General features: G+C 40.6%; 1 protein-coding gene across 1 annotated transcript in view; it reads left to right on the forward strand.

The window, feature by feature from the left end:
- The window catches only part of LOC122543297 (protein lifeguard 2-like), a 40,012-nt gene extending 20,301 nt beyond the window's left edge, over window positions 1-19,711 (forward strand). Inside the window, exons 8-9 of the mRNA XM_043681804.1 lie at window positions 14,643-14,734; window positions 19,544-19,711. Of these exons, the coding sequence (XP_043537739.1) occupies window positions 14,643-14,734; window positions 19,544-19,583 (132 nt within the window). The 3' untranslated portion in view covers window positions 19,584-19,711. The remainder of the gene's footprint in view (window positions 1-14,642; window positions 14,735-19,543) is intronic.
- The last annotated feature ends 2,796 nt before the right edge of the window (window positions 19,712-22,507 follow it).

Genomic DNA, 22,507 nt, shown 5'->3' on the forward strand with positions numbered 1-22,507 from the left:
AATCTATGGAATTCCTTGCCCAGTGAAGTAGTTGATGCTACTTCAGTCAACGTTTTTAAAGCTAAGATAGATTTTTTTTGAACAATAAAGGAATTAATGGATATGGTGAGTTTGTGGGTAAGTGGATCTGAGTCCACAAACAGATCAGCCATGATCTTATTGAATGGCAGAGCAGGCTTGAAGGGCCAGGCAGCCTACTCCTGCTCCTAGTTCTTACTGTCCAATGGTCTGGCCGAAAGAGCAGTTCAAACTTTGAAAGCAGGCTTAAAGAAACAGCCGACAGCTTCACTTGATACCAAACTGTCCCAGTTCCTATTTGATTATTGGACCATCCCCCATGCAGCTACAAAGATATCTCCAGCACAGTTGCTAATGGGGAGAAGACTCCACACCAGGTTAAGTCTGATCTTCCCGGACCTGGGGGGAGGGGGATGGAGGTGAGGGTGAAACAGCACCAGGAACGCCAATGCCAGACATAAGACTCTGCTAAGTGAGAGAGATAGTTTACTTCATGGGACAAACTCTGGTGGCAAAAACATGGAAATAGCCTGACTGGGTAAGGGGCATGGCCGACATGAAGTAAGGTCCCGTGACCTACAAAGTAAGTAATCCTGAACAAGCATGTGGACTGCCTGAAAGCTGCAAATTTGCAAACGGGACAGGGGCAAAACATACCCGGCCCCTCAGAACACCTGGAAAGCTGTTGATAACCATGGGTTCTCCCCCTCTGCCCAGCGTCAAAGAGACCTCGGAATCTGAAATGGACACAGTGATGGCACAGCCTCGATGCCTTTACTACCTGAAGAAGAGGATGAATTCCTTCCGAGATGCTCTGAGCACAAGAGGCGGGCTCTGGTCTGGTACATGCTGCCTATATCCAAGGCCGAGTCAGAAGAACCAGACCCAGTGTAAAAACGCCTCAGGAGAGGCTACAAGACAAAGAACAGGCCTACATCCCTGGACTTGGAGGGGGATGTCGTGATTGTAACGAGGTCAGCCTGGTGGACCTCATAGAATGAGTTCCGTGATTGGACCAGATCAACAGCCTCAATCAGGGTGCCCTGGCTGACAGATATAAACAGGAGGGTTAGAGCTTCTGTTCACTCTGAGAGCTGGCTCTGAGGGAGCTGGATCAGTTTGAAGAACTCTCCACGTGTAAATAAAGGGTCAATTGTGGAGTTATTTCAGGATTTGTCTTGATAATGGAGACTAGCACATAATTTCAAGTTATACAACGATCCTTGACCCAAGAATCAAAATGAGTATGGAAAGGAAACATATACATTTCAGAGACTGAGGGACAGGATTTGATTAGATGCTATTAAGCCTGCCACAAACGATGCTGGATAGAACATTACAACTAAACACATCCTTAACCCCTAAAGCCATGTAAAAACCCAGGGTCAATCAAGGAAACAAATACTCTGGAAAATTCCTCTTTGACATCTTTGTACAATAGGACTCAGTCAATGAGATCACATGGACCAAGTGCTATTAAGTTTCATAAAATAAATAACAAAATAATTTTGTTTTATTCTCCAAAAAGGGAGATAATATCAAGATCATTTCGGAAGTTTTGCAATGAGATCTTGCACAAATCTTCTTCTTCTGAGAAATTTGGCAACAAAAGGAGTGGAAAACAATGGGACCATCACAGTCATTTGCTCCTCCAATATTTCTTATTTAAAGGCCCCTTGGCTCAGAAATTTATACTTTGAAAAGAAAACTATTTCCGTCTATAAATCTGCATTGCTGTTTTAACTTTGCTTTTATTATACCTTTACTTTTGGTTCCTGCACTTTTCCAAATGACGAAGGATGGTCATGGTTGATTTAGTACATTTTAGGCTCTCTAGCCTTCAACCCCATCCCACTATCCCCCAACATTAATTCCTCCATGCCAATGCATGCCTTTCCCACCTCGCCACACAGTCCCTCATACCCCTATGCCAATTCAACACAAACCCACCCAGCTTCCATCATAGGCAGACTTCAGGAGCCATGTGGAGATGGAAAAATACTGTACTCTTAAAAAAAAATCTAATCCAGATCCTGCAATACATACTTGATTGTGAGAATAAACACTCATTCTTGAAAGCATCAAACTTTTTAAATTTACTTATGATTAATCTCTTATAAAAGCAAATAAATATGTGTTCATATCCCTAGCCTCTTTTAAGTAGTCAATCAAATGGTGAACTCAAAACCCACTGCTGATATAATTGTAGCTTTGAAAAATAGTCAAGTCTTCATAATGAATAGCTGCTGTAGAAATGTCAACAAAGACCTCTATTGAAAGAATACTGTGATGCAGCGGTAATATCCCTGCAAAAGGGATAACCAAATAACCAAAGGATTTTGGTTGAAGTCCCACCCACCACAAAAGCAGCTCATGATCTGTCCGAACAGTTTGCTTTTAACAAAAAAGCTTTCTTATATCGCTAGCTGGCTTGTCAATCAGAGCATTCCACCAGAGGTTTCACAAACAACTTAAGGCAGTTACCTTTTACAGTTTAAGGAGATTTAAAAACAACTTCAGCTCACGACAGTTAAACAGACCTCAGCCCTTTACAAGCTTTTGTGTTTACTCAATACATTTGTGACTCCCACAATGCCGGTTAACACCCTTGTAACAGCCTAAAAAGGGTACGTTTGAATTCAGCACTAAGTTGAAATGGCCCTTGGAGTTTTGGCTTCCCTCCAGTGTGAATCTCACTACTCCTTGTTTCCCTACCAGCAACAATAAGGGGAGCATATGTGTGTCCAGCCACCCATCCACCATCTTTAAAACTCCACAGAGCCTTCCCAACTCCATGAAAATCTAGTTCAAAGATTTTGTGTTTGGGACACCGTGATCACTACACTTTAGAAGGACATGATGGTCCTTAAATTGGATGCAGAGAGGATTTGTCATATTGATTCCAGAGATGATGAATACTAACTCTGAGTAGATTGGTGAAGCTGGGATTGTGATTGCAAAAAAGGAGGGGAGATATAATAGCAGTGAACAAGAATATGACAGGCTTAGATAAGACAGGCAAAGAAAAGCTGTTCCCATTAACTGATTGTGCAAGGACTAGGGAACATAGATTTAAGGTTTTAGGCAAGTGATGCAGAGGGGATGTGCAAAAGAACTTTCTTTCGTACAGCAAGTGGCAATGACCTGGAGCCCACTGCCTATCATGGTGGTGCAAGTGAAGATGATGGATAATTTGAAAAGTAAATTAGGGCACGAATGATGAAGATCCGCATGGGAATTTTATCTGTCTTTGTTTAATCATGTATGAAATGGCCCTAAACTATGCTCAAATGGCTGTGAAACCAAATTAGAGATATGAAGTAATCAGTCTCTTAAAAAAGTTTAGATTGCGACACTGCTAAAAGAATTAAGACTCTACAGATGACCATGAAATCATTGTTGATTGTTGGGAATACTATCTGGTTCACTGTTGTCCTTTAGGGAAGGAAATCTGCCATCCTCACCTGGTCTGGCCTACATGTGACTCCAGGCCAACAGCAATGTGGTTCACTCTTAACTTCTCTCTGAAATGGCCGAGCAAGACACTCAGTTCAAGGGCGGCTAGGGGTGGGCAATAAATGCTGGCCAACCAGCAACACCCATCCCACAAGTGGATAACAAAAATGCCTTAAGGTCTGTAGCAGTTGCAACATTTGCATTCCTGTATGTGGAGGATGAGGTAAAGCAGTCTAAAGTATATGTTTCAATTCTCTAATCGGCACCAGAGTGAATTGCATTTGATAAAGGTTGCTAGGATGACTGCAGTTAACCCCTTGATTATTTAACAAGTGCTCAGTCATTTTTACATTTGTTTTCTTTCTGAACAGTTCAGTTTGCTGAATATTCTTGACTTAGGATTTAGGTTGACTAGCTGTGATACTAATCGGCCTATTACGCAGCAGATGGCACTGCTGCCTCACAGCACCAAGAACCCGGGTTCGATTCCAGCCTTGAATGACTGTCTGTGTGGAGTTTGCATGTTCTCCCTCTGTCTTTGTGGGTTTCCTCCGGGTGCTCCAGTTTCTTCCCACAGTCCAAAAATGTGCAGGTTAGGTGGATTGGCCATGGGAAATGTGGAATTATGGGATACGGTGGGGGGTTGGGTTTGGGTGGGATGCTCTTTGGAGGGTTGCTGTGGACTCGTTGGGCCAAATGGATTCTTTCTGCACTGCATGAGTTCTATGATTATTAGAACAAAACAGGCCCTTTGGCCCACTGTGTCTGTGGAAACCATGTGATGCCTTGCACATCTACTTTAAACTTTCCCCCTCTCACCTTAAACCTATGCCCCCTAGTCTTTGACGTTTACACCCTGGGAAAAAGACTCCAACTATCCACCCTATCCATGCCTCTCATAATTTTATATACTGCTATCAGGTCACCCCTTAGGCTCCGACAATCAAGTTTGTCCAACTTCTCCTTATAGCGAATACACTCCAATCCAGGCAACTTCCTGGTAAACCTAATTTATACCCTCTCCACATCCTTCCTATAGTGTGAGGACCAAAACTGCATGCAATACTCCAAATGTGACCTAACTAAAGTTTTATACAGGTGCAACATGATTTACCACATTTTATACTCAATCCCCTGACTGATGAAGGCATGCATGCCGTAAGCCTTCTTTATCACCTTATCCATTTCGTTGCTGTTTTCAGGAGCTATGAACCAGCAGCCTCAGATCCTTCTGTCTATCAGTGCTCCTAGGGATCCTGTCATTTTACTGTGTACAGGTCGTTCTGCTATAACCCATGTTTTGTCAATGCAAATTCGCTGTAAAGTGATTGATGAATTGGGGAAGCTGTTTCTAAAGCGTGAACTTTTAAAACGTATGTTGGCTATAATGCGATTATATCGCCAACACTTTCAGTGTTATTTGTAATGTGCGATTCTTATATAGCACAGGGTTGCACAGGAATGCGAATATTGTGCTATAGAAGAAATGACTGCATTTTCCTCTTGGATTTGACCTCATTGTAGTCGTGATAATATGTGCAATATAACATACTCTGAAAGTGGGAACCTTGGAGACTGACAGCACCACGAATCTCTCCGCTCATTTAGCTAAGTGAATGCAAGTTCTGGGTGAACTATGAGGAAGATTTGCAACTCTATACAATAATTTGTATAGCTTTACGTAATGAAATGTCCTAAGGTGCTTCACAGGAACATATTGAAGCAATGTTTCACCCATTGGTCAGTTTTAAGGAGCATTTAATGAGGAGAATGAGAATAAGATGTGGAAGGAGAGAACTCCAGAATTTGGGATTCCAGGCAACTGAGGTCACAGCTGCCAATAGTGGAGGGATTAAAATCAGAGATACTGAGGAGGCCAGAATTAGGGGAGTGCAGATCTCTCAGAGGGTTATGGGCCTGATGGGCATGACAGAGATTGGGGGTCAAGGAGGGATTTAAAAATACAGAACATGAAATTTAATGACAAGAGCCAATGTAGGAGCCATTGTGTAGGCCTGCGAGCACATAGGTGATAGGGGAACAGAACTTGGTGCGAGTTAAACTGTGAACAACAGAATTTTGGATGACCTCAAGCTTATAGAAGCTAAAATAAGATAAACAAGCTAAGATTGTATTGGGGTAGTGGTAGAAAGAGAAAACAAAGAGTGCTTTTAATTAGATAACACTTTCAAAGAGCTAGCAAACTGTCGAAGGATTGAATTACCTCTCTTTCTTCTATTTGATTCACCGCCTTTGTGATTTTGTGCATCGATCTCCACCTATTAGGCCATTGCAACACTCACTGTTTCAGATCAGTGTGATACCAAATACCTTAGCATTCTGTTCTTCATCAGCATTGCCTCGCACAGTGTAGTTAAAAGAATTCCCCCTTCCTTTACAGTTTGGAGTGGGATTTTTCAACTCATGCCTACTGCAAAAGCCTCAACCACACTCTTTAAAATGTTAATGGACTGATTCTTCTTCTGGCTTGTCTGTCATTGCCTGATATCCTACAAGCTGAAAAACTTCTTACTTTCAATGAAACCATGCCCCTTTTGTGCACATTATCTGCCACAGCCATGCCCAAAAGCAGTGGAAAAATGAAATCTTTGGCATAATTGTAAAGCTAAGGGTGGTAGTCTATGGGTGTCATTCTGCTTTTTTGTTGCATTGAAAACTTAAAATAATGATTCACAATTAAGTTATGCTAAGTATTGTATGGTCTGAAATATTAGCACGACTCAAACAATTACTATCATGAAAAGAGGAAGAGAGAGAGAGAGAGTAAGAGAAGAGCCTCCATAATTCAGAGGAGTAATTCAGTAATGATCTGGGACCTTATTGTATTTTTCCATTGCCAGATTGTGTAATATAACTTAGGGTAAACAAATGGTTTGAGTTTCTTTGATACTGGTATTATTTTCTTGGATTGAGTATATTCAAATATCCTGATGTATTCCTGAAGAAGGGCTTTTGCCTGAAACGTCGATTTTACTGCTCCTCGGATGCTGCCTGAACTGCTGTGCTCTTCCATCACCACTAATCCAGAATCTGGTTTCCAGCATCTGCAGTCATTGTTTTTACCCTGTATTCAAAGATCTGTATGGGTGGGCACCTTGTTGAGACAGGAAATTGCTGTGCATTAATTTAAATTGATTTACATTGCAGCCTTCATAGTTGAACAAAAGAAACATGGTCCCCTTTTAAGAGGTTTTAGTGACCTTGACCCAATAGCTTGAATACAGTCTTAAATCAGCATTACTTTACTTAGAGTGGGTCACCAACCTTCTGTTACTTGTTTGCAAGTGCACAACACAACGATGTAACGAGCAACGAATGACCTGTGTCCTTGAAGTTGATGTAATGGAAATTGGACATTGCGCTCCTATCCTTTCAAAATCTCTTTCTGACTGAATAATCAAAATGAAAAGACTACATGAAGAACCAAGGCTTACACCAGCAACGTTGGGAAAAAAAAAGTTTAGGTTGATTTGAGACTTAGATGACACCAAATTTGGGTTTTGAAAGCTTACTGATGTTAGGAGGAGAGGATTGTCTGGCAGAAGTAAAGAGTTCCACATTTCTGAGCTCCAAACAATAAGTGTAAAGTAATAGAATCTGCTGTCAAGATATGCGTTAAAATGGCTTATTTCTTTAAGTATCATTAGGATTATGTCTGTTGGAATGAATAATGAATGCCCTGGCTAAGTCTTGGAGTTTTGTGTCTGTTTTCAATTTGCAGCAAAATCTCGAGTAAAAACAATTGGAGATCTTCCCCAATTTACTCAGAAACTTCAGTTTTGAGATTTATTAAAGCAGCGATGCTTTACGCTAATTGTCTCTGACCTGTAATTGTCTGTTCTGATATGTCTGTCACACATATATTATATTGGGAGTATTGCAAATGCTGGGAAGGATAGTGATGGCATCAAGAGGACTTGGGCTGATGGAATAACAGACACATGACTGTAGAGAAGCATTAAGTGATAATATTTGGTAGGAGAAATGAAGAGAGGCCGTAGAAAATAAGGCTGTGGTTGCTGCCAGCCACGTGCACTTGTGGCAAAATCTTTCAAAGATATTTAAATAGAGTGATTTAAAAACCTGACAAACACCTGAAAACTAAAACAAAATGAAAATGTACATAGATGAATAGAAAAAGAACAGTTAAAGAAAGTAGGATTATACGAAACTTTTAATAATCTGTTTCATACTGTGCATGCACATAAAAAATTGGAAGTGAGCATTGAAATACAATCATTGATGTCAGTAGAGATATCAACAAAATAAATGGCACAATTCTAAAGTAGGTGAAGGAGCCCAAATCATTGAAGGTGCCAGGATAGATTGAAAAAATGGTTAATAAAGCATATGGGATTCTAGGCTTTGTAAATAGAGGCATAGAGTACAAAGGCAAGAGAGTTATGGTGAACCGTTTTCTATAAAACATTGGTTTGGCCTCAGTTAGAGTATTATGTCCAATTCAGGACCCAACAATTTAGGAAAGATGTGATTTCAAGAGGGTACAAAACACCTTAACAAGAATGGCACCAGGGATGAGAGACTTTAGTCATGTCCCTGGATTAGAGCAGCTGGGTTGATATCATGGAGAAAAGAACATTGAGAGGTGATTTGACAGACATGTTCAAAATCATAAGAGTAAACAGGGAGAAACTGTTTTAAAAGGTTCAAAGGTCAAAAGGTTGTGGGTTCAAGTTCCATTCTCAAGATTTGAACACGCAATTCAACACTGACAGTCCAGTGACATTCTGAAGGAATGCTGCATTGCCTGAGGTACCACCTTTTGAACGAGATTTGAAATAGGCTTTGTCTATCCTCTCAGGTGAGCATGAAAAAAATCTAGTGGCACTATTCTGAAGCAGTATTCTGAAGCAGAGCAGGGCAGTTATGTCCAGTGACTTGGCCAATATTTATTCCTCAATCAACACTGCAAAAGCATTACCTGGTTATTATCAAATTGCTGTGTGTGGGAGCTTGCTGTGTGCAAACTGCCATGTTTCTTACATTATTAAAATGTCTACACTTCAGAAACATCTCATTGGCGCTTAAAAACAAGTATTCTTATTCTACATTTTTAACCTAAATCTTTTTGATAATTTGATTTATTTTCTATTATGGAAAGTCCTATCCAGAGTATTTATTTTTCATTCTTCCCTTCAGATGCTGATAGACTTGTGCTGTGATACAAGCAGTTTTGTTTTATTTCAGTTTCTCTGCATTTACACTATCTCTTAATAACATAGCTTGACTCGTTATCTTTTCACCTAACGTGGTATCAAATCATTACTTGTGGAAGGTCAATTCTGTGGCCTAATGAACTGTTTTAAATTAAGGAGAGGTATATAGATTATATTTTTCTGTAATAGGTTATATCACCTGCTTAGCTATGTTTTGACTGTGTACTTTGTTACTTTGCTTGAATGTTGTGGCTTTTTTGTTGTAAACTTTGTATTTCCATATTGCTAATAAAGAACCAAACAAAACTCATCGCAACTGGTGCATTTATTTAGTGTCGTGATAGTTTCATTATTTTTGGATTGTGAGATGTAAAACAAAGAACAGAAATAGTTAAACTTCGTACTAATCAAAATGAAGCATGTCTCTATGGGAGAATAGAATACTGCTTCAGTTGCAGAATGAAGCTCACTTTCAATGTCAGCTGTGGCTAATTTGGTTGCTGTTGTATTAAAAAAAACTCTGGATTCAGGTTTCCCTCCAGGGCAACAGCATTAAAATCAAGGCTGACACTGGAACAGCGAGGGAGTGCTGCATTGTTGAAGGTGCTGTCTTTTTAATGAGAGTTAACAATCACACAACACCAAGTTATAGTCCAACAGGTTTATTTGAAAGTACTGTACAAGCCTTTAGAGCGCTGTTCCTTTGTCAGGCAACTAGTGGGGCAGGATCATAGAACATAATTTATAGTAAAAGATCAAAGTGTCATACAATTGATGTGATGTATTGAACAAACCTAGAGTGCTGTTAAGTCTTTAATCACTTAGAATGGGTATGCAGGCTTCGATTAATTAATATGTAAATCCCAGGATTTCTTTCAAGTCACATTCTCGAGACAACTTAAGGCTTTATCAGTATAAAAACAAAGGTGACATCTCAGCTCAGACAATGCATTAAAGGTATGAGATTACAGTTTGTCTGTATCCCAATGTTGAGTCAGACTGGTTCTATTTCCAAAGTTGGAATTTATAAAATACCACATGGACTGTCTGCCTACAGATTGTGTGCTTTTTGAACAAAATGGAATTTATCTGCCCTCTTGGGTGATTTGTAAAAAATCCTAAGGCACTGTTTTGAAGAAGAGCAGGGGAGCTATCCTTGGTGTCTTCATTAATATTTATCCTCCAATTGACATCACAAAAACAGATAATCTGGTCATTTTGCTGTTTGTGGGAAATTACAGACAGAAGCCATTCAGCCAATTGTGTCTGTGTCAGCTCTCCAAATGTGCAAATCACTTTGTGTCATTCTCCTGCCATCTCCCCGTAACCTTGAACATTCTTTCTTTTCAGATAACAGTCTCATTCCCTTTTGAATGCTTTGAATCAAGCTGCCTCCGCACACTCTCAAGCAGTGCATTCCAGTACTAAACCAGTAGCTGCATGAGAAATTGTTTTTTTTTCCATTTCTTCTTTTGCCAATTATTTCAAATCTATGTCCTTTGATTCTCGATCATTTTGTGAGTGGGAACAGTTTCTTCCAATCTTCTCTGTCCAGACCCCTCCATGATTTTCAAAGCCTCTATTAAATCTCTCTGTTTTCTCAGCTCCAAGGAAAACAGAGCTAACTTATTTAATCTATCTTCATGACTGAAGTAACTCATCCCTGAGCCATTCATACGAATCTTCTCTGTACTCTCTCCCATGCCTTCACATTTTTCCTGAAGTGTCATTCCCACAGTTGGACTGAAATCAAATTAATATCCTATACAAGTAACTGCTTGTTCTTGTACATGATGCCGTTATTAAAACCTAGGATATTACATTTTTTTTTAGTTAACTGCTCTCTCAAACTGTTCTATCACCTTTAATGACTAATGCACATACACACCAAGTCCCTTTGCTCCTGCTTTTCCTTTACAGTTACACCTTTATTTTGTATTGGCTCCATGTTCTTCCTACAAAAATGTATCACCTCATATTTCTGTGGATTAAATCTCATCTGCCACTTGTTTGCCCATTCCACCAGTTTGTCTATGTCCTTTTGAAGTTTTTCATAATCCTTATGGTTTACAATGTTTCCAAGGTTTGTATCATCTGCAAACTTTTAAATTGTGCCCTGTATACCAAAGTCTAGGTCAGACTAGGGGGCAGATATTTAAGGTGAGAGGAGAGAGATTTAAAAAAGACATGGGGGGCACATTTTTTACACATAGGGTGTAACATTCACGTGTGGATTGAACTTCCTGAGAAAGTGGTGGATGTGGGTACAATCACACTTATCAAAATGTGTTTTAAACATTGTATGTATGTTTGCTCACTGAGCTGGAAAGTTCATTTTCAGATGTTTCGTCATCATACTAAGTAACATCTTCAGTGAGCCTCTGGTGAAGCACTGGTGTTAGTGACCCGCTTTCTATTTATGTGTTTAGGTTTCCTTGGGTTGGTAATGTTATTTTCTGTGGTGATGTCAGTTCCTGTTCTTTTTCTCAGAGGGTGGTAAATGGGGTCCAAGTTGAAATGTTTGTTGATAGAGTTCCAGTTAGAATGCCATGCTTCTAGGAATTCTCGTGTGTCTCTGTTTGGCTTGCCCTAGGATGGATGTGTTGTCCCAGTTGAAGTGGTGTCTTTCCTCATCTGTATGTATCCTTACTTACAAGAATTCCGAGAAGAATGGCATTCCAATTGGAACTCTATCAACAAACACATTGACCTGAACTCCATTTACCACCCTCTGAAAAAAAGAACAGGAACTGACATCACCACAGGAAATAACATTACCAACCCATGGAAACCTAAACACATAAATAGAAAGTGGGTCACTATTATCAGTGCTTCATCAGAGGCTCACTGATGATGTTACCTAGTATGGTGATGAAACATCTGAAAACGAACTTTCCAGCTCAGTGAGCAAACTTACATACAGAACCTTAATTTGAGCTACAAATCTTCTCAAAATTTTTATAAGTGCCTGAATAGGAAAGGTTTGCAGGTATATGGGCCAGCAGCAGGCAAGTGGGACTAGTTTAGTTTGAGATTATGTTTGGCATGGACTGGTTGGACCAAAGGGTCTGTTTCTGTGCTGTATGACTCTATGACTCCAATAATACATATCAGGAAAAGCAAGAGTCCCATCACTGACTCGTGGGGAACTCTACTACAAACCTTCCTCCAGCCCAAGAAAAATCCATTATCCATTACCTAACGATCTGCCAATTTTGTACTCCTGTTGCCATGGTCCCTTTTATGCCATGAGCTCTAACTATGCTTGCAAGTGTGTCTTTTAGCACTGTATTAAATGCCTTTTTGAAGTCTATGTTAACATCATTACTCTCTTAAACCCTCTTTGTTCTCACTTCAAAAGACTCCAAAAACTTAGTTAAATATGATTTTCCCTTAGGATATCCATGCTTTTTTGTTAACTAATCCTAATCCACATTTGACAATCTAACATATTAATTTTGTCCCACCTTATAATTTCTAGAAGTTTCCCAACCACTGAGATTAACCTAACTGATTGCTGGGTTTATTTTCATCACTTTCTCATGTCATGTATCTCATCTGATCCTGATACCTTATCAACTTCAATTACAGACCATCCATTCAGAAGCACCTCTTCATTGATTTTAAACCCTTCAAGTGTCTGTACTACTTCCTCTTTCACCATGGGCTGAGTACCATCTTCATTGATAAAGACAGTTGTAACATACTTGTTTAACACATCAGCCATGCTTTCTGTCTTTATACGTAAATCCTCTTTTTTGTCCCACATTCTTTCTCTCTATCTACTCATCCTCATTTAAGAGACTCCGTATACCTGCTGCTTTGACTAATCTTTTGTTCACCTATCCAAATATATCAATGTGCAGATCAGTGTCAAATTTTGTTTAATAACATTCCTGTGAAGTGGCTCGAGTCAATTTTTTTCAATGCGAAAGAGGCTTTATAAATTCAGATTGTTGAAGATTCAATATTAAAGAATCCAATATAATATCCATCCAGGACTCATATCAGTTGACAATGCATAATGTATCCATTGAAGATACAATTGACGATTTAGGACTTTAATGGAATTTGCTACCTCTGGTGGTGGAAATGGAGCCAATGAATGATTTCAAAAAGAATTTGGATGACTACTTGACAGAAATAAACTTGCAAGGCCACGAGGACGAAATGGTGAATGGGACTGAATATGTTGTTCTATAGTGACTGTCGTGGACTTAATGGGCTAAATGGTCTCCTTCTGTGCCATAATGACTATAATTATTGAAGTTTCAACTCTCCAAATGTTGATGGTTTGATCCCATTGTCATAACTGAGGAAACCTGACTGGAAAGGAATATTGTTTATTGCTGAACACCAAAATAGAGCCACTACTCATGGTGTACATAGGCTAGTCCCAGCCTAAGGCAGACAGTTCTGCAGACCCAACTCTGGGTCTACTTTATAAGCTATTTTTAATCAACCTGTTTATGGACACTATGACATGCAATTGGAGCAGCAGGACTCAAACTCAGGCCTCCTGGCTTAGAGGTAGAAGTCTGTTTTATAATTATTACTTAACAAACCTGTTCAGAGATGTTATCATACAGCTGCGGAGCAGGAAGGATTTGAACACAGGACTCCTGATCCAATGCACCACAAGAACCCTAAACAAATATCTTCTAATCAACCTGTTCAAAGATGTTATTACACATCTCTGGAGTAAGTGGGACTTGAACCCAAGTCTCCTGGCTCAGAGGTCTGCTTAAGAAGTATTTTTAATCAACCTGTTCAGATATCATATTCATTGAATATTCAGTGTTACATTTGCTGAAAATTCAATATTCCCCACATTGACCTTTTTCAAAGCTTTTTGCTGGTGCAAAATGAAACTTATGGGGAAATATTTTCACTACTGCAGAGAAGACTATCTGGATGGTTTATTAAATTGAATGCTTGTAATTTTTTGAAATGTATCTGTTTATGTTTTAAGGTCTGGAATTTCTTTTATTTTAAGATATATTATCAATAGATGATTGAACTGAAATAAAACCAGCAAGGGGAAAAGTGTTTGATGCAAAGTTTACTGTAAATAAATGAATATAACTTGGTTGATGACTTAAGTGTATTTAATACTGGATGACAAATGATATATGTAGATACTTGGTGCTTAAATTGTTTCTTGATGTTTTTAACCAACCTTTTCAGAAATACCTCTGGAGTAAGTGAGACTGGAACCCGGGTCTTCTGATCTAGAGGTAGGGGCACTGCCACCATATCACAACAGCTCATTTGAATTGGTTCTGATATTTGGCCCAAAATAGGTCAGTCAGGATTCCAACTAATTCAGAATAACATTGGATTTGGCTGTGAATCCTGCAACTACTAAACAGTCAGTCAGTCAACGGTCACTGTGTGAGGGATTGGACTGTCATGAAATATGGTGTGACAGTTAAGAGAGAAGAACATTGATGTACAGCTAAATTATGATTTATAAAGCAAATAATTAGAGAAATTGACTAAATGCTAGCATTTTCAACGTCTACTGAATAAAGTTAATGAATCGATATTTAATTAATTCTGTCATTATTTACTGAGGTAAAAACTGAGAGGAATCATTTTAAAACGGGTGGCCGTATAGTTTTCTGTAAGATTGAAATTCTTGCACTTTATAACGTAAAATAACAGAAGAGTTATATTAGTTTACTTTAGTAGAAACCAATTTTGTCAAACTTGTAATCAAACACTTCCCATAATTTCTCAATACAACAAGAGTTATCTGGCAAAATCAATTAATTTGTGTTGGAACGGACCCGGAACCTTTCGTCGTGGCCGCTTTGGTTGCGAAGAGCATGTTTCTGTGATGGACAGAAATGGCAGCCTCCACCCGCGAGGAGAGGCATGAACAAGTGAAGGTGGAAAATTATCAGTGTGAACCCGGAGCAGCACTATATGGGAATTTCACTAACTATTATCGTTTTAACCCTCCAGGCGAGCGGCTACGACTCATTCCGGCCGTCGATTTATTGGAAGTGTTCCCGGGAGGAAGAGTGGTGGCGCTGGACGTGGGCTGTAACTGTGGGGTAGGAGCCTACTCTAATAGGCCTGAGTGTTTCGTTTTAATCTAGTCAGCAATGACACCAGCATACTGCTTCAAATAATGTCACATAATATGAAAAGTCGACTTTTGTCTAATTTGATAGTTTCAATATGCTTTAAAAACGCTATTCAGCCCTTGTTCCTACGATTGATTTTCTAATGTTACAGGCACTCACTAATGTTTTCTGCATTTTAATACTGTTGCCAGATCCATTTCGTGTCCCAGAGGTTAATCCTTCCAGAATAAACCAGATGTTGGAAGTTTGAAATGAAAACAGAAACTGTAGGCAAAACTCAGAGGTCTGGCAGTATTTGTAGAGAGAGAAAGCAAAGTTAACGTTTCGGGTCCAGTGACCCTTCTTCAGACATGCTGAGTTTCTTCAATAATTTCTACCTTTCTTAATCTTTCCACGTTGTGTTGGCATAATTCATCGCAACTCCCATCCTTTTATCAATCAGTGACTTGTACTTTACAAATAACAAATTTTAGGGTACTGATGGATGTTTGCACTTCAAGTGGAAAAGTGGGACGACTTCACCACCACAATTGGTACAATATTTCATTGAAAGCCTGGCAGCAGTACTATGTTTAGTGTAGCAAACTGACATCGGATTTGTCGAAGTACAGAAGGAGCTCTGGGTAAAATTAACTAATCCTTCAGTGGCAGTAAAAGTGTCAAGCTTGAACACAGACTTTGTACATAACAGTGGAGTTCAAGTTTTTGTCGTAGATTCTAGCATGTCCAGCTCTACTGGAAATTTGGCAAGTTGTGCTAGTTTCCAAAATGACTTTCATATGGCTGCACTTAATGCAGATTTCAATGATGTTTAATGCCATTGGGCATAATACAGCACAGATGGAGACCATTTGGTTAAAGTCTATGCTCGTTCTTAGGAAGTTCAATCCAGTTAGTCCTGCTCTCCCACTCTTTCCCCACATCCCTTTGAGCTTTTCTGTTTCAATCCAATTCCCTTTTTTTTTAATCAGACTGTTCATTCCAAATCCAAACACTCATTGTGTTTAAAAAGGTTTTCTTTATTTTACTATTATTTTCCCCCTTTGCAGGTGCAGAATGCCAACTCTGGGAAGCAGACTGCTTAGTCAATGTTTTACACTATTTGAATCAGGTGCTGGTATACCGGATTACAAATCAATGCAGAGTATTCCCTTGCTCTGTCGCAAGCATGTGTTATTCTTCATGCTGAAAAAAAAACCAACCACTACCAATTCCAATACCCAAGCTAATCAGCTCCTTCCATGATTACTATAAACTGAATGAAACTGCTGATTTAGGGCATCAAAGGTAGACAAGCAGGAGGCTGGAAGAACACAGCAAGCCAGGCAGCATCAGGAGGTGGAGAAGTCAACGTTTCAGGCGTAACCGTTCTTCAGTCCTGAAGAAGGGTTACTTCCGAAACGTTGACTTCTTTACCTCCTGATGCTGTCTGACTTGCTGTGTTCTTCCAGCCTCCTGCTTGTCTACCTTGGATTCCAGCATCTGCAGTTTTTTTTGTCTCTAACTGATTTAAGGGCATGGCATCCTTGCCCACTGGAGTTCCAAATTAGGCCCCACTATGATCTCAGTGCCACTGACATCTGATGTACTTTTCCCTTCATTTAAATATTAGGATTTTCTTTTCCCCTGAAGGTTTGCTATTTTGCAGTTAACTTTAGCTCCAGTGCTATTATTCACCGCAACATTTCTGTAGCTACCAGTCTGCTCATCTCTCACTCCTTCATCTTTTGTCTCAGTAGCCATTAAAACCATTAGCTCTCTTGCTGTATAAAAACCAAAAGAATTACAGATGCTGTAAATCAAAAACAAAAACAGAAGTTGCTGGAAAAGTTCAGTAGGCCTGGCAGCATAGAGTCATGGAGATGTACAGCATGGAAGCAGACCCTTTGGTCCAACTTGTCCATGCCAACCAGAATATCCCAACCCAATCTAGTCGCACCTGCCAGCACTTGGCCCATATCCCTCTAAACCCTTCCTATTCATATACACATCCAAATGCCTCTTAAATGTTGTAATTGTATCAGCCTCCACCACTTCCTCTGGCAGCTCATTCCATACAAGAACTACCCTCTGCGTGAAAAAGGTCCCAGACCTGAAATGTTAACTTTGATTGCTCTTCACAGATGCTGTCAGACCTGCTGAGCTTTTCCAGCAACTTTTCTTTTAGCTCTCTTGCACTGATTGTTCACATGATACATCTTCCGTTACAGTTCACTTAAATCCAGAGGGCTCAGATTTGAGGGTTAATAGTGGACAATTGATTTAACCATTCACTGCCAGATTTGGTTGACCACCTAAAACACCTATTGGAGGAGTAAATTACTACAGATGCTGGAATTTTTACTGAAAACAACAAACACTGGAGATCACAGCGGGTCAGGCAGCATCCCTGGAGAGAGAGAGCAAGCTAACGTTTCGAGTGTAGATGACTCTTCAACAGAGTTGAAGTGAAGTGTGGAGGGGGCAGCATTTATGCAATAGTTGGGGGGTGGCGGTGGTGGAGAAAAGATTTTGATAGTTCAGTTTGTGATCAGAATGTGAGAATGGCAGAACAATGGTGTGTCTAACTGCCAGACTGGAAAGAGAAGGCACTGCAAGTGGGATTGGGGGAGGGGAGTTGCTGTCCATCTAAGGAGAAACATTGCTGAACACTCAGATTCTTGTCCTCGCACCCGTTTGTTAGCTGCCATTATCTCTCCTCAACTATTCTCTCCCCTCTCTTCACATGAGCTGGCATTAACCCCTCTGTCCTTGCAATTTATCACCCCATCTCCAACTTTCCTTTCTTCTGCCAAGTCCCTGAACGTGCTGTTTACTCTGAAATTAATGCCTTCTTTCTTGCAACTTGCATCTTTCAGTCAGGTTTCAGCCCACTCTGCAGCTATGAAACTATGGTTATCAAAGTCACAAATGACAACTTATGAGACCTTGATGCACTCATTCCTCTTGGCCTCTACTTGACATAGCTAACCACAACATCTGCTCCAACATTCATTTTTTGTCCTGAGGTAGAATTAATTTTTCTTTGTTCCATTCTGTTATCTAGGTATAGCCAGACAATCATCTACAATGGCTTCTCTTTCTGCACCATTTTCTCTGCTGTCCCCCAAGGATTTATCCTTTAAGTTCCTTTTGTTTTTAAGCTACATGCCACCCTTCAACCACATTTGAAAACACTGTTGGCTCCATGCATCTCCAGGGCTATCCAGCTATACTGCAATGTTTCTCCTACCTGTACTTCACCATCACTTTCCTCAGTCCATCGACTATTTCTGATTTGTCCTACCTCTTGGATTGCACTGAATGAGCAGAATTTTCTTTCGTATGCAACATTAGAGAACTCTGAAGTCATTGTCTTTGGTCCTTGCTGCAATCTTCTGTTTTAGTTGTCAAATCTCTCTCTAACCTTGTGTGGCCCTGCAACTTTCCAAGAACTCTGCGCTTCTCTATTTTTGCCTTTTGCACATCCTCTGATTTCAACTGCTCCATCATTAGTGGGCGGCATGGTGGCACAATGGTTAGCACTGCTGCCTCACAGCGCCAGAGACCCGGGTTCAATTCCCGCCTCAGGCGACTGACTGTGTGGAGTTTGCATGTTCTCCCCATGTCTGCGTGGGTTTCCTCCGGGTGCTCCGGTTTCCTCCCACAGTCCAAAGATGTGCAGGTCAGGTGAATTGGCCATGCTAAATTGCCCGTAGTGTTAGGTAAGGGGTAAATGTATGGGTGGGTTACGCTTCGGCGGGTCGGTGTGGACTTGTTGGGCCGAAGGGCCTGTTTCCACACTGTAATGTAATCTAATCTAATAATGTAATCTAATCTAATTAGTGCCTGTCTTCAGCAAACCAGCCAATATGCACGTGCATTTCCTTTCTAAACCTCTCCACCTTTCACCTTTTTTAGATCTATCTCATTAACCAAACTTTTGGTCACCATCTTATGATCTCTTCATTTAGAGTCATAGAAATATACAGCATGGAAACAGACCCAGACGTTCAACTCGTCCATGCCGACCAGATATCCCAAACTAATCGAGTCCCATTTGCCAGTACTTGGTCCATATCTCTCTCAACCCTTCCTAATCATATACCCATCCAGATGCCTTTTAAATGTTGCAATTGTACCAGCCTCCACCACTTCCTCTGGCAGCTCATTCCATATATGTACCACCCTCTGCATGAAAATGTTGCCCCTTAGGTCTCTTTTATATCTTTCCCCCTCACCCTAAACCTATGCCCTCTAGTTCTGGACTCCCCCAGCCCAGGGAAAAGACCTTGTCTATTTATCCTATCCATGCCCCTCATAATTTTGTAAACCTCTATAAGGTCACCCCTCAGCCTCCGACATTCCAGGGAAAACAGCCCCAGCCTATTCAGCCTCTCCCTATAGCTCAAACCCTCCAACCCTGGCAACATCCTTGTTAATGTTTTCTGAGCCCTTTCAAGTTTCACAACATCCTGCCGATAGGAAGAAGACCAGAATTGCATGCAATATTCCAACGACCTAACCGACGTCCTGTACAGCCGTAACATGACATCCCGACTCCTGTACTCTGACCAATTTCCGTTAGTGTTAAATATTGTTTGATATCCCCTGTGAAGTGCCTGCAACATTTTATTATGTGAACGGTGCTTGTTTGTAATGTGAGACACCAAGAAGGTAACTAAAATTCAACTTGCTCATAAGTCATAAACTCAGTTTTAAATGTTGCCCTTTTGTGGACGTTCTTGCTTTAAGATCTATAAGTTTTTTCAAACTCTGTCCAAATGCCTTCCTCAGGATTTCAGCGTTGCCGTGTACAAACATCTTTATGATCTAACGGAAAACCGGATGTGGATTTCCCCAGATAGACTGGACCTGAAGCTACTTGGTTGTGACATCGATCCTGACCTGATTCGAAGAGCCACTGAATCCAATTCCTTTCCTGAATCCATTTCGTATGCTACTCTGGATGTCATGGATTCTGCTTCCCGCGAGGCCGTATTAAAGTCTTACTTGGAGAAATTAGACCGTACTTCTTTTGATATTTGCTTTTGTATGTCCGTGACAATGTGGATCCATCTCAATCATGGTGACCAGGGGCTACTGGATTTCCTCCTGTATGTTTCAGGACTTTGCAAAGCTTTACTGATTGAACCACAACCCTGGAAGTGCTACCGAGCTGCAGCCCGCAGGCTGCGCAAGCTGGGCAAAAGCAGATTTAACCACTTCAGTACACTCTCTATTAAAGGGGATATGGCCCACAAGATTCAGCAGTTCCTGACAACTGACTGCAATATGGAACTAGTCAGGTGTTTTGGGAGCACCAATTGGGACAGGAGTTTACTGCTTTTTAAAAAACGTTCCTTGAGCCAAGAATGAATAAACCGAATATTTCTAGTAGTTGACGAAGCATTTTATTTTGCATTTAAAATTAAAATCTTTTATAAAACTACACTAAACAGTCTGTTTTTAATGGTCTTGGCTGAATTTGTTATCGATGAAGCTAAGCATTGTCATTGGTATGTAAAGTACACAGATGTTGGAAATCTGAAATGTAAACAAAGTCCTGGCATCAGTGGCGAAAGAAGCAGTTAATGTTTTGAGCCCATCAAGACTTCTTGGTTCAAAACAGTCATATTGGACTGAATGTTAACTCTGTTTCTCTCTGCAGATGTTGCAAGAACTGTTGAATTTCTGCAAAACTTGATTTACTTCATTCTCACTGGTTCAAGTGTCACAATTTCCAGGTTAGTGAGAGTGTTATCCAGCCATACTGCAATGTTTTTCCTGCATTAACCCATAAAATTAACTTCTCTCAGCCCGACTCCTGGTCATTTTCACAATTTATCTTCCTTGCATCAGTGTTGTTCTTGTTTTGCTGACCAACCTGTGTGCGTGTGACACTGCAATGCAGATTGGAATTACAGAAACAGGGTGTTTGGCTCAACCAGTCCATTTTATGTTAATGTGTGACCCATGTCACCTCTTCTTTCCCCATCCCTTATTCTCTTTTTAATTTAATTTGGTTGGGGCTCTGATCTCTTCAGTATATAGAGTAATTTTATCTTTTGGTATTTGTGCCTATTGTTTTCATTCTAGCTGTTAGTAATACTGGACAAATCAGATCCCAGATTGGAAACTGGTTTGATAGGTCACATATTTAATTTTTTTTAGTTAGTTGGCATGGTGGGTAGTTACTGAAACATATTCACATGATGCTTGCAGATGTTCTTTAACATCAGAATATAAGTTAATGACACAGAATAGAAAGTAAACCAAAAGATAAAGCAATTTCGAAAGATCTCAGTATAAAGTTTCAATCTGTTTTACAACATAATCCATTACAGAGACTTCAGTCCAGAAAAACTAAATTGTTATCTCGACTCTTTAAAGTATCTACTGTACTGACTCCTTCCAGTTTCTCTTCCATGGAATGCAGGAATAATTTTACGATTGCTTTCTCAGTCTGCGGGCATAAACAGTTCACAATTCTGAGGCCTAAACATTTTCAGTTCTAACAACTTGAACTATCTATCTAAGCCCTCCTGGCTTACAACGTCCACAGAATAGAAACCACTTCTGCTGAAGTGCTAGGATCTCCTAAACTGAACTGAACTGGAAGAAACTTGATTCCTCTGCTATTAGTAGGTAAAAACAAAGCTACCTTTGTTCTGTTCCTCCTCATCTGCTCAGATGAGGAGGAACGTGATGGGCACCTGGAAGTACTCAGGGATGCCCTCACAAGAACAGGGTACAATGCTCAACTCATCGACTGCCAGTTCCGACATGACACAGCAAGGAACCGTAATGACCACCTTAGGAGACAGACGCGCTGCAACCAACAGGGTACCCTTCGTTGTTCAGTACTTCCCAGGAGCTGAAAAACTACGCCATGTTCTTTGTGACCTGCAACACATTATCAATGAAGATAAGCACCTCGCCAAGACCTTCCCCACACCTCCACTGCCTGCCTTTAAACAACTGCCAAACCTCAAACAGATCATTGTTCATAGCAAGCTGCCCAGCTCTCAGGACAACTCCATACAACCCTGTCACGGTAGGCGCTGCAAGACGTGTCAGAGTGGAGACATGGATACCACCATTACACGTGGGGACACCTCCCACCTTGTACGTGGTGGTACTCATGTGACTCAGCCAACGTTGTCTATCTTATACGTTGCAGGCGAGGATGCTCTGAGGTATGGTACATTGGGGAAACCGAGCAAAGGCTACGACAACGGATGAATGAGCACCGCACAACAACCAACAGACAGGAGTGTTCCCCCTCAGTTGGGGAACACTTCAGTGGTCCAGGATATTTGACTTCGGACCTTCGGGTGACCATCCTCCAAGGTGGACTTTGGGACAGGCAGTAGCGAAAAGTGGCCGAGCAGAGGCTGATAGCTAAGTTCGGTACCCATAGGGAGGGCCTCAACCGGGACCTTGGGTTCATGTCACATTACAGGTGACCACACAGAAACTCCTACACACACACACTCACACATAGGCACTCCTATACACAGACACCCACACCGACACACACACTCCCACACTCTCACATGCACCCCCTCACAGACTTAAGATACTGTACACTCACTACACACACATATACACTCTTTCACACTCACAACCCCCAACCCAGACAGACAGACACACACACAGACAGACACAAAGACCCACATGCAAACATATATTTCGTGGGGTGAATTTGTACTTGCAGAGTTACATTGTACTTTGCTCAAAAACTGCATGAATTTATGT

The sequence above is a fragment of the Chiloscyllium plagiosum genome, chromosome 43 (genome assembly GCF_004010195.1).
Source record: "Chiloscyllium plagiosum isolate BGI_BamShark_2017 chromosome 43, ASM401019v2, whole genome shotgun sequence".
In the NCBI taxonomy this organism is placed as follows: domain Eukaryota; kingdom Metazoa; phylum Chordata; class Chondrichthyes; order Orectolobiformes; family Hemiscylliidae; genus Chiloscyllium; species Chiloscyllium plagiosum.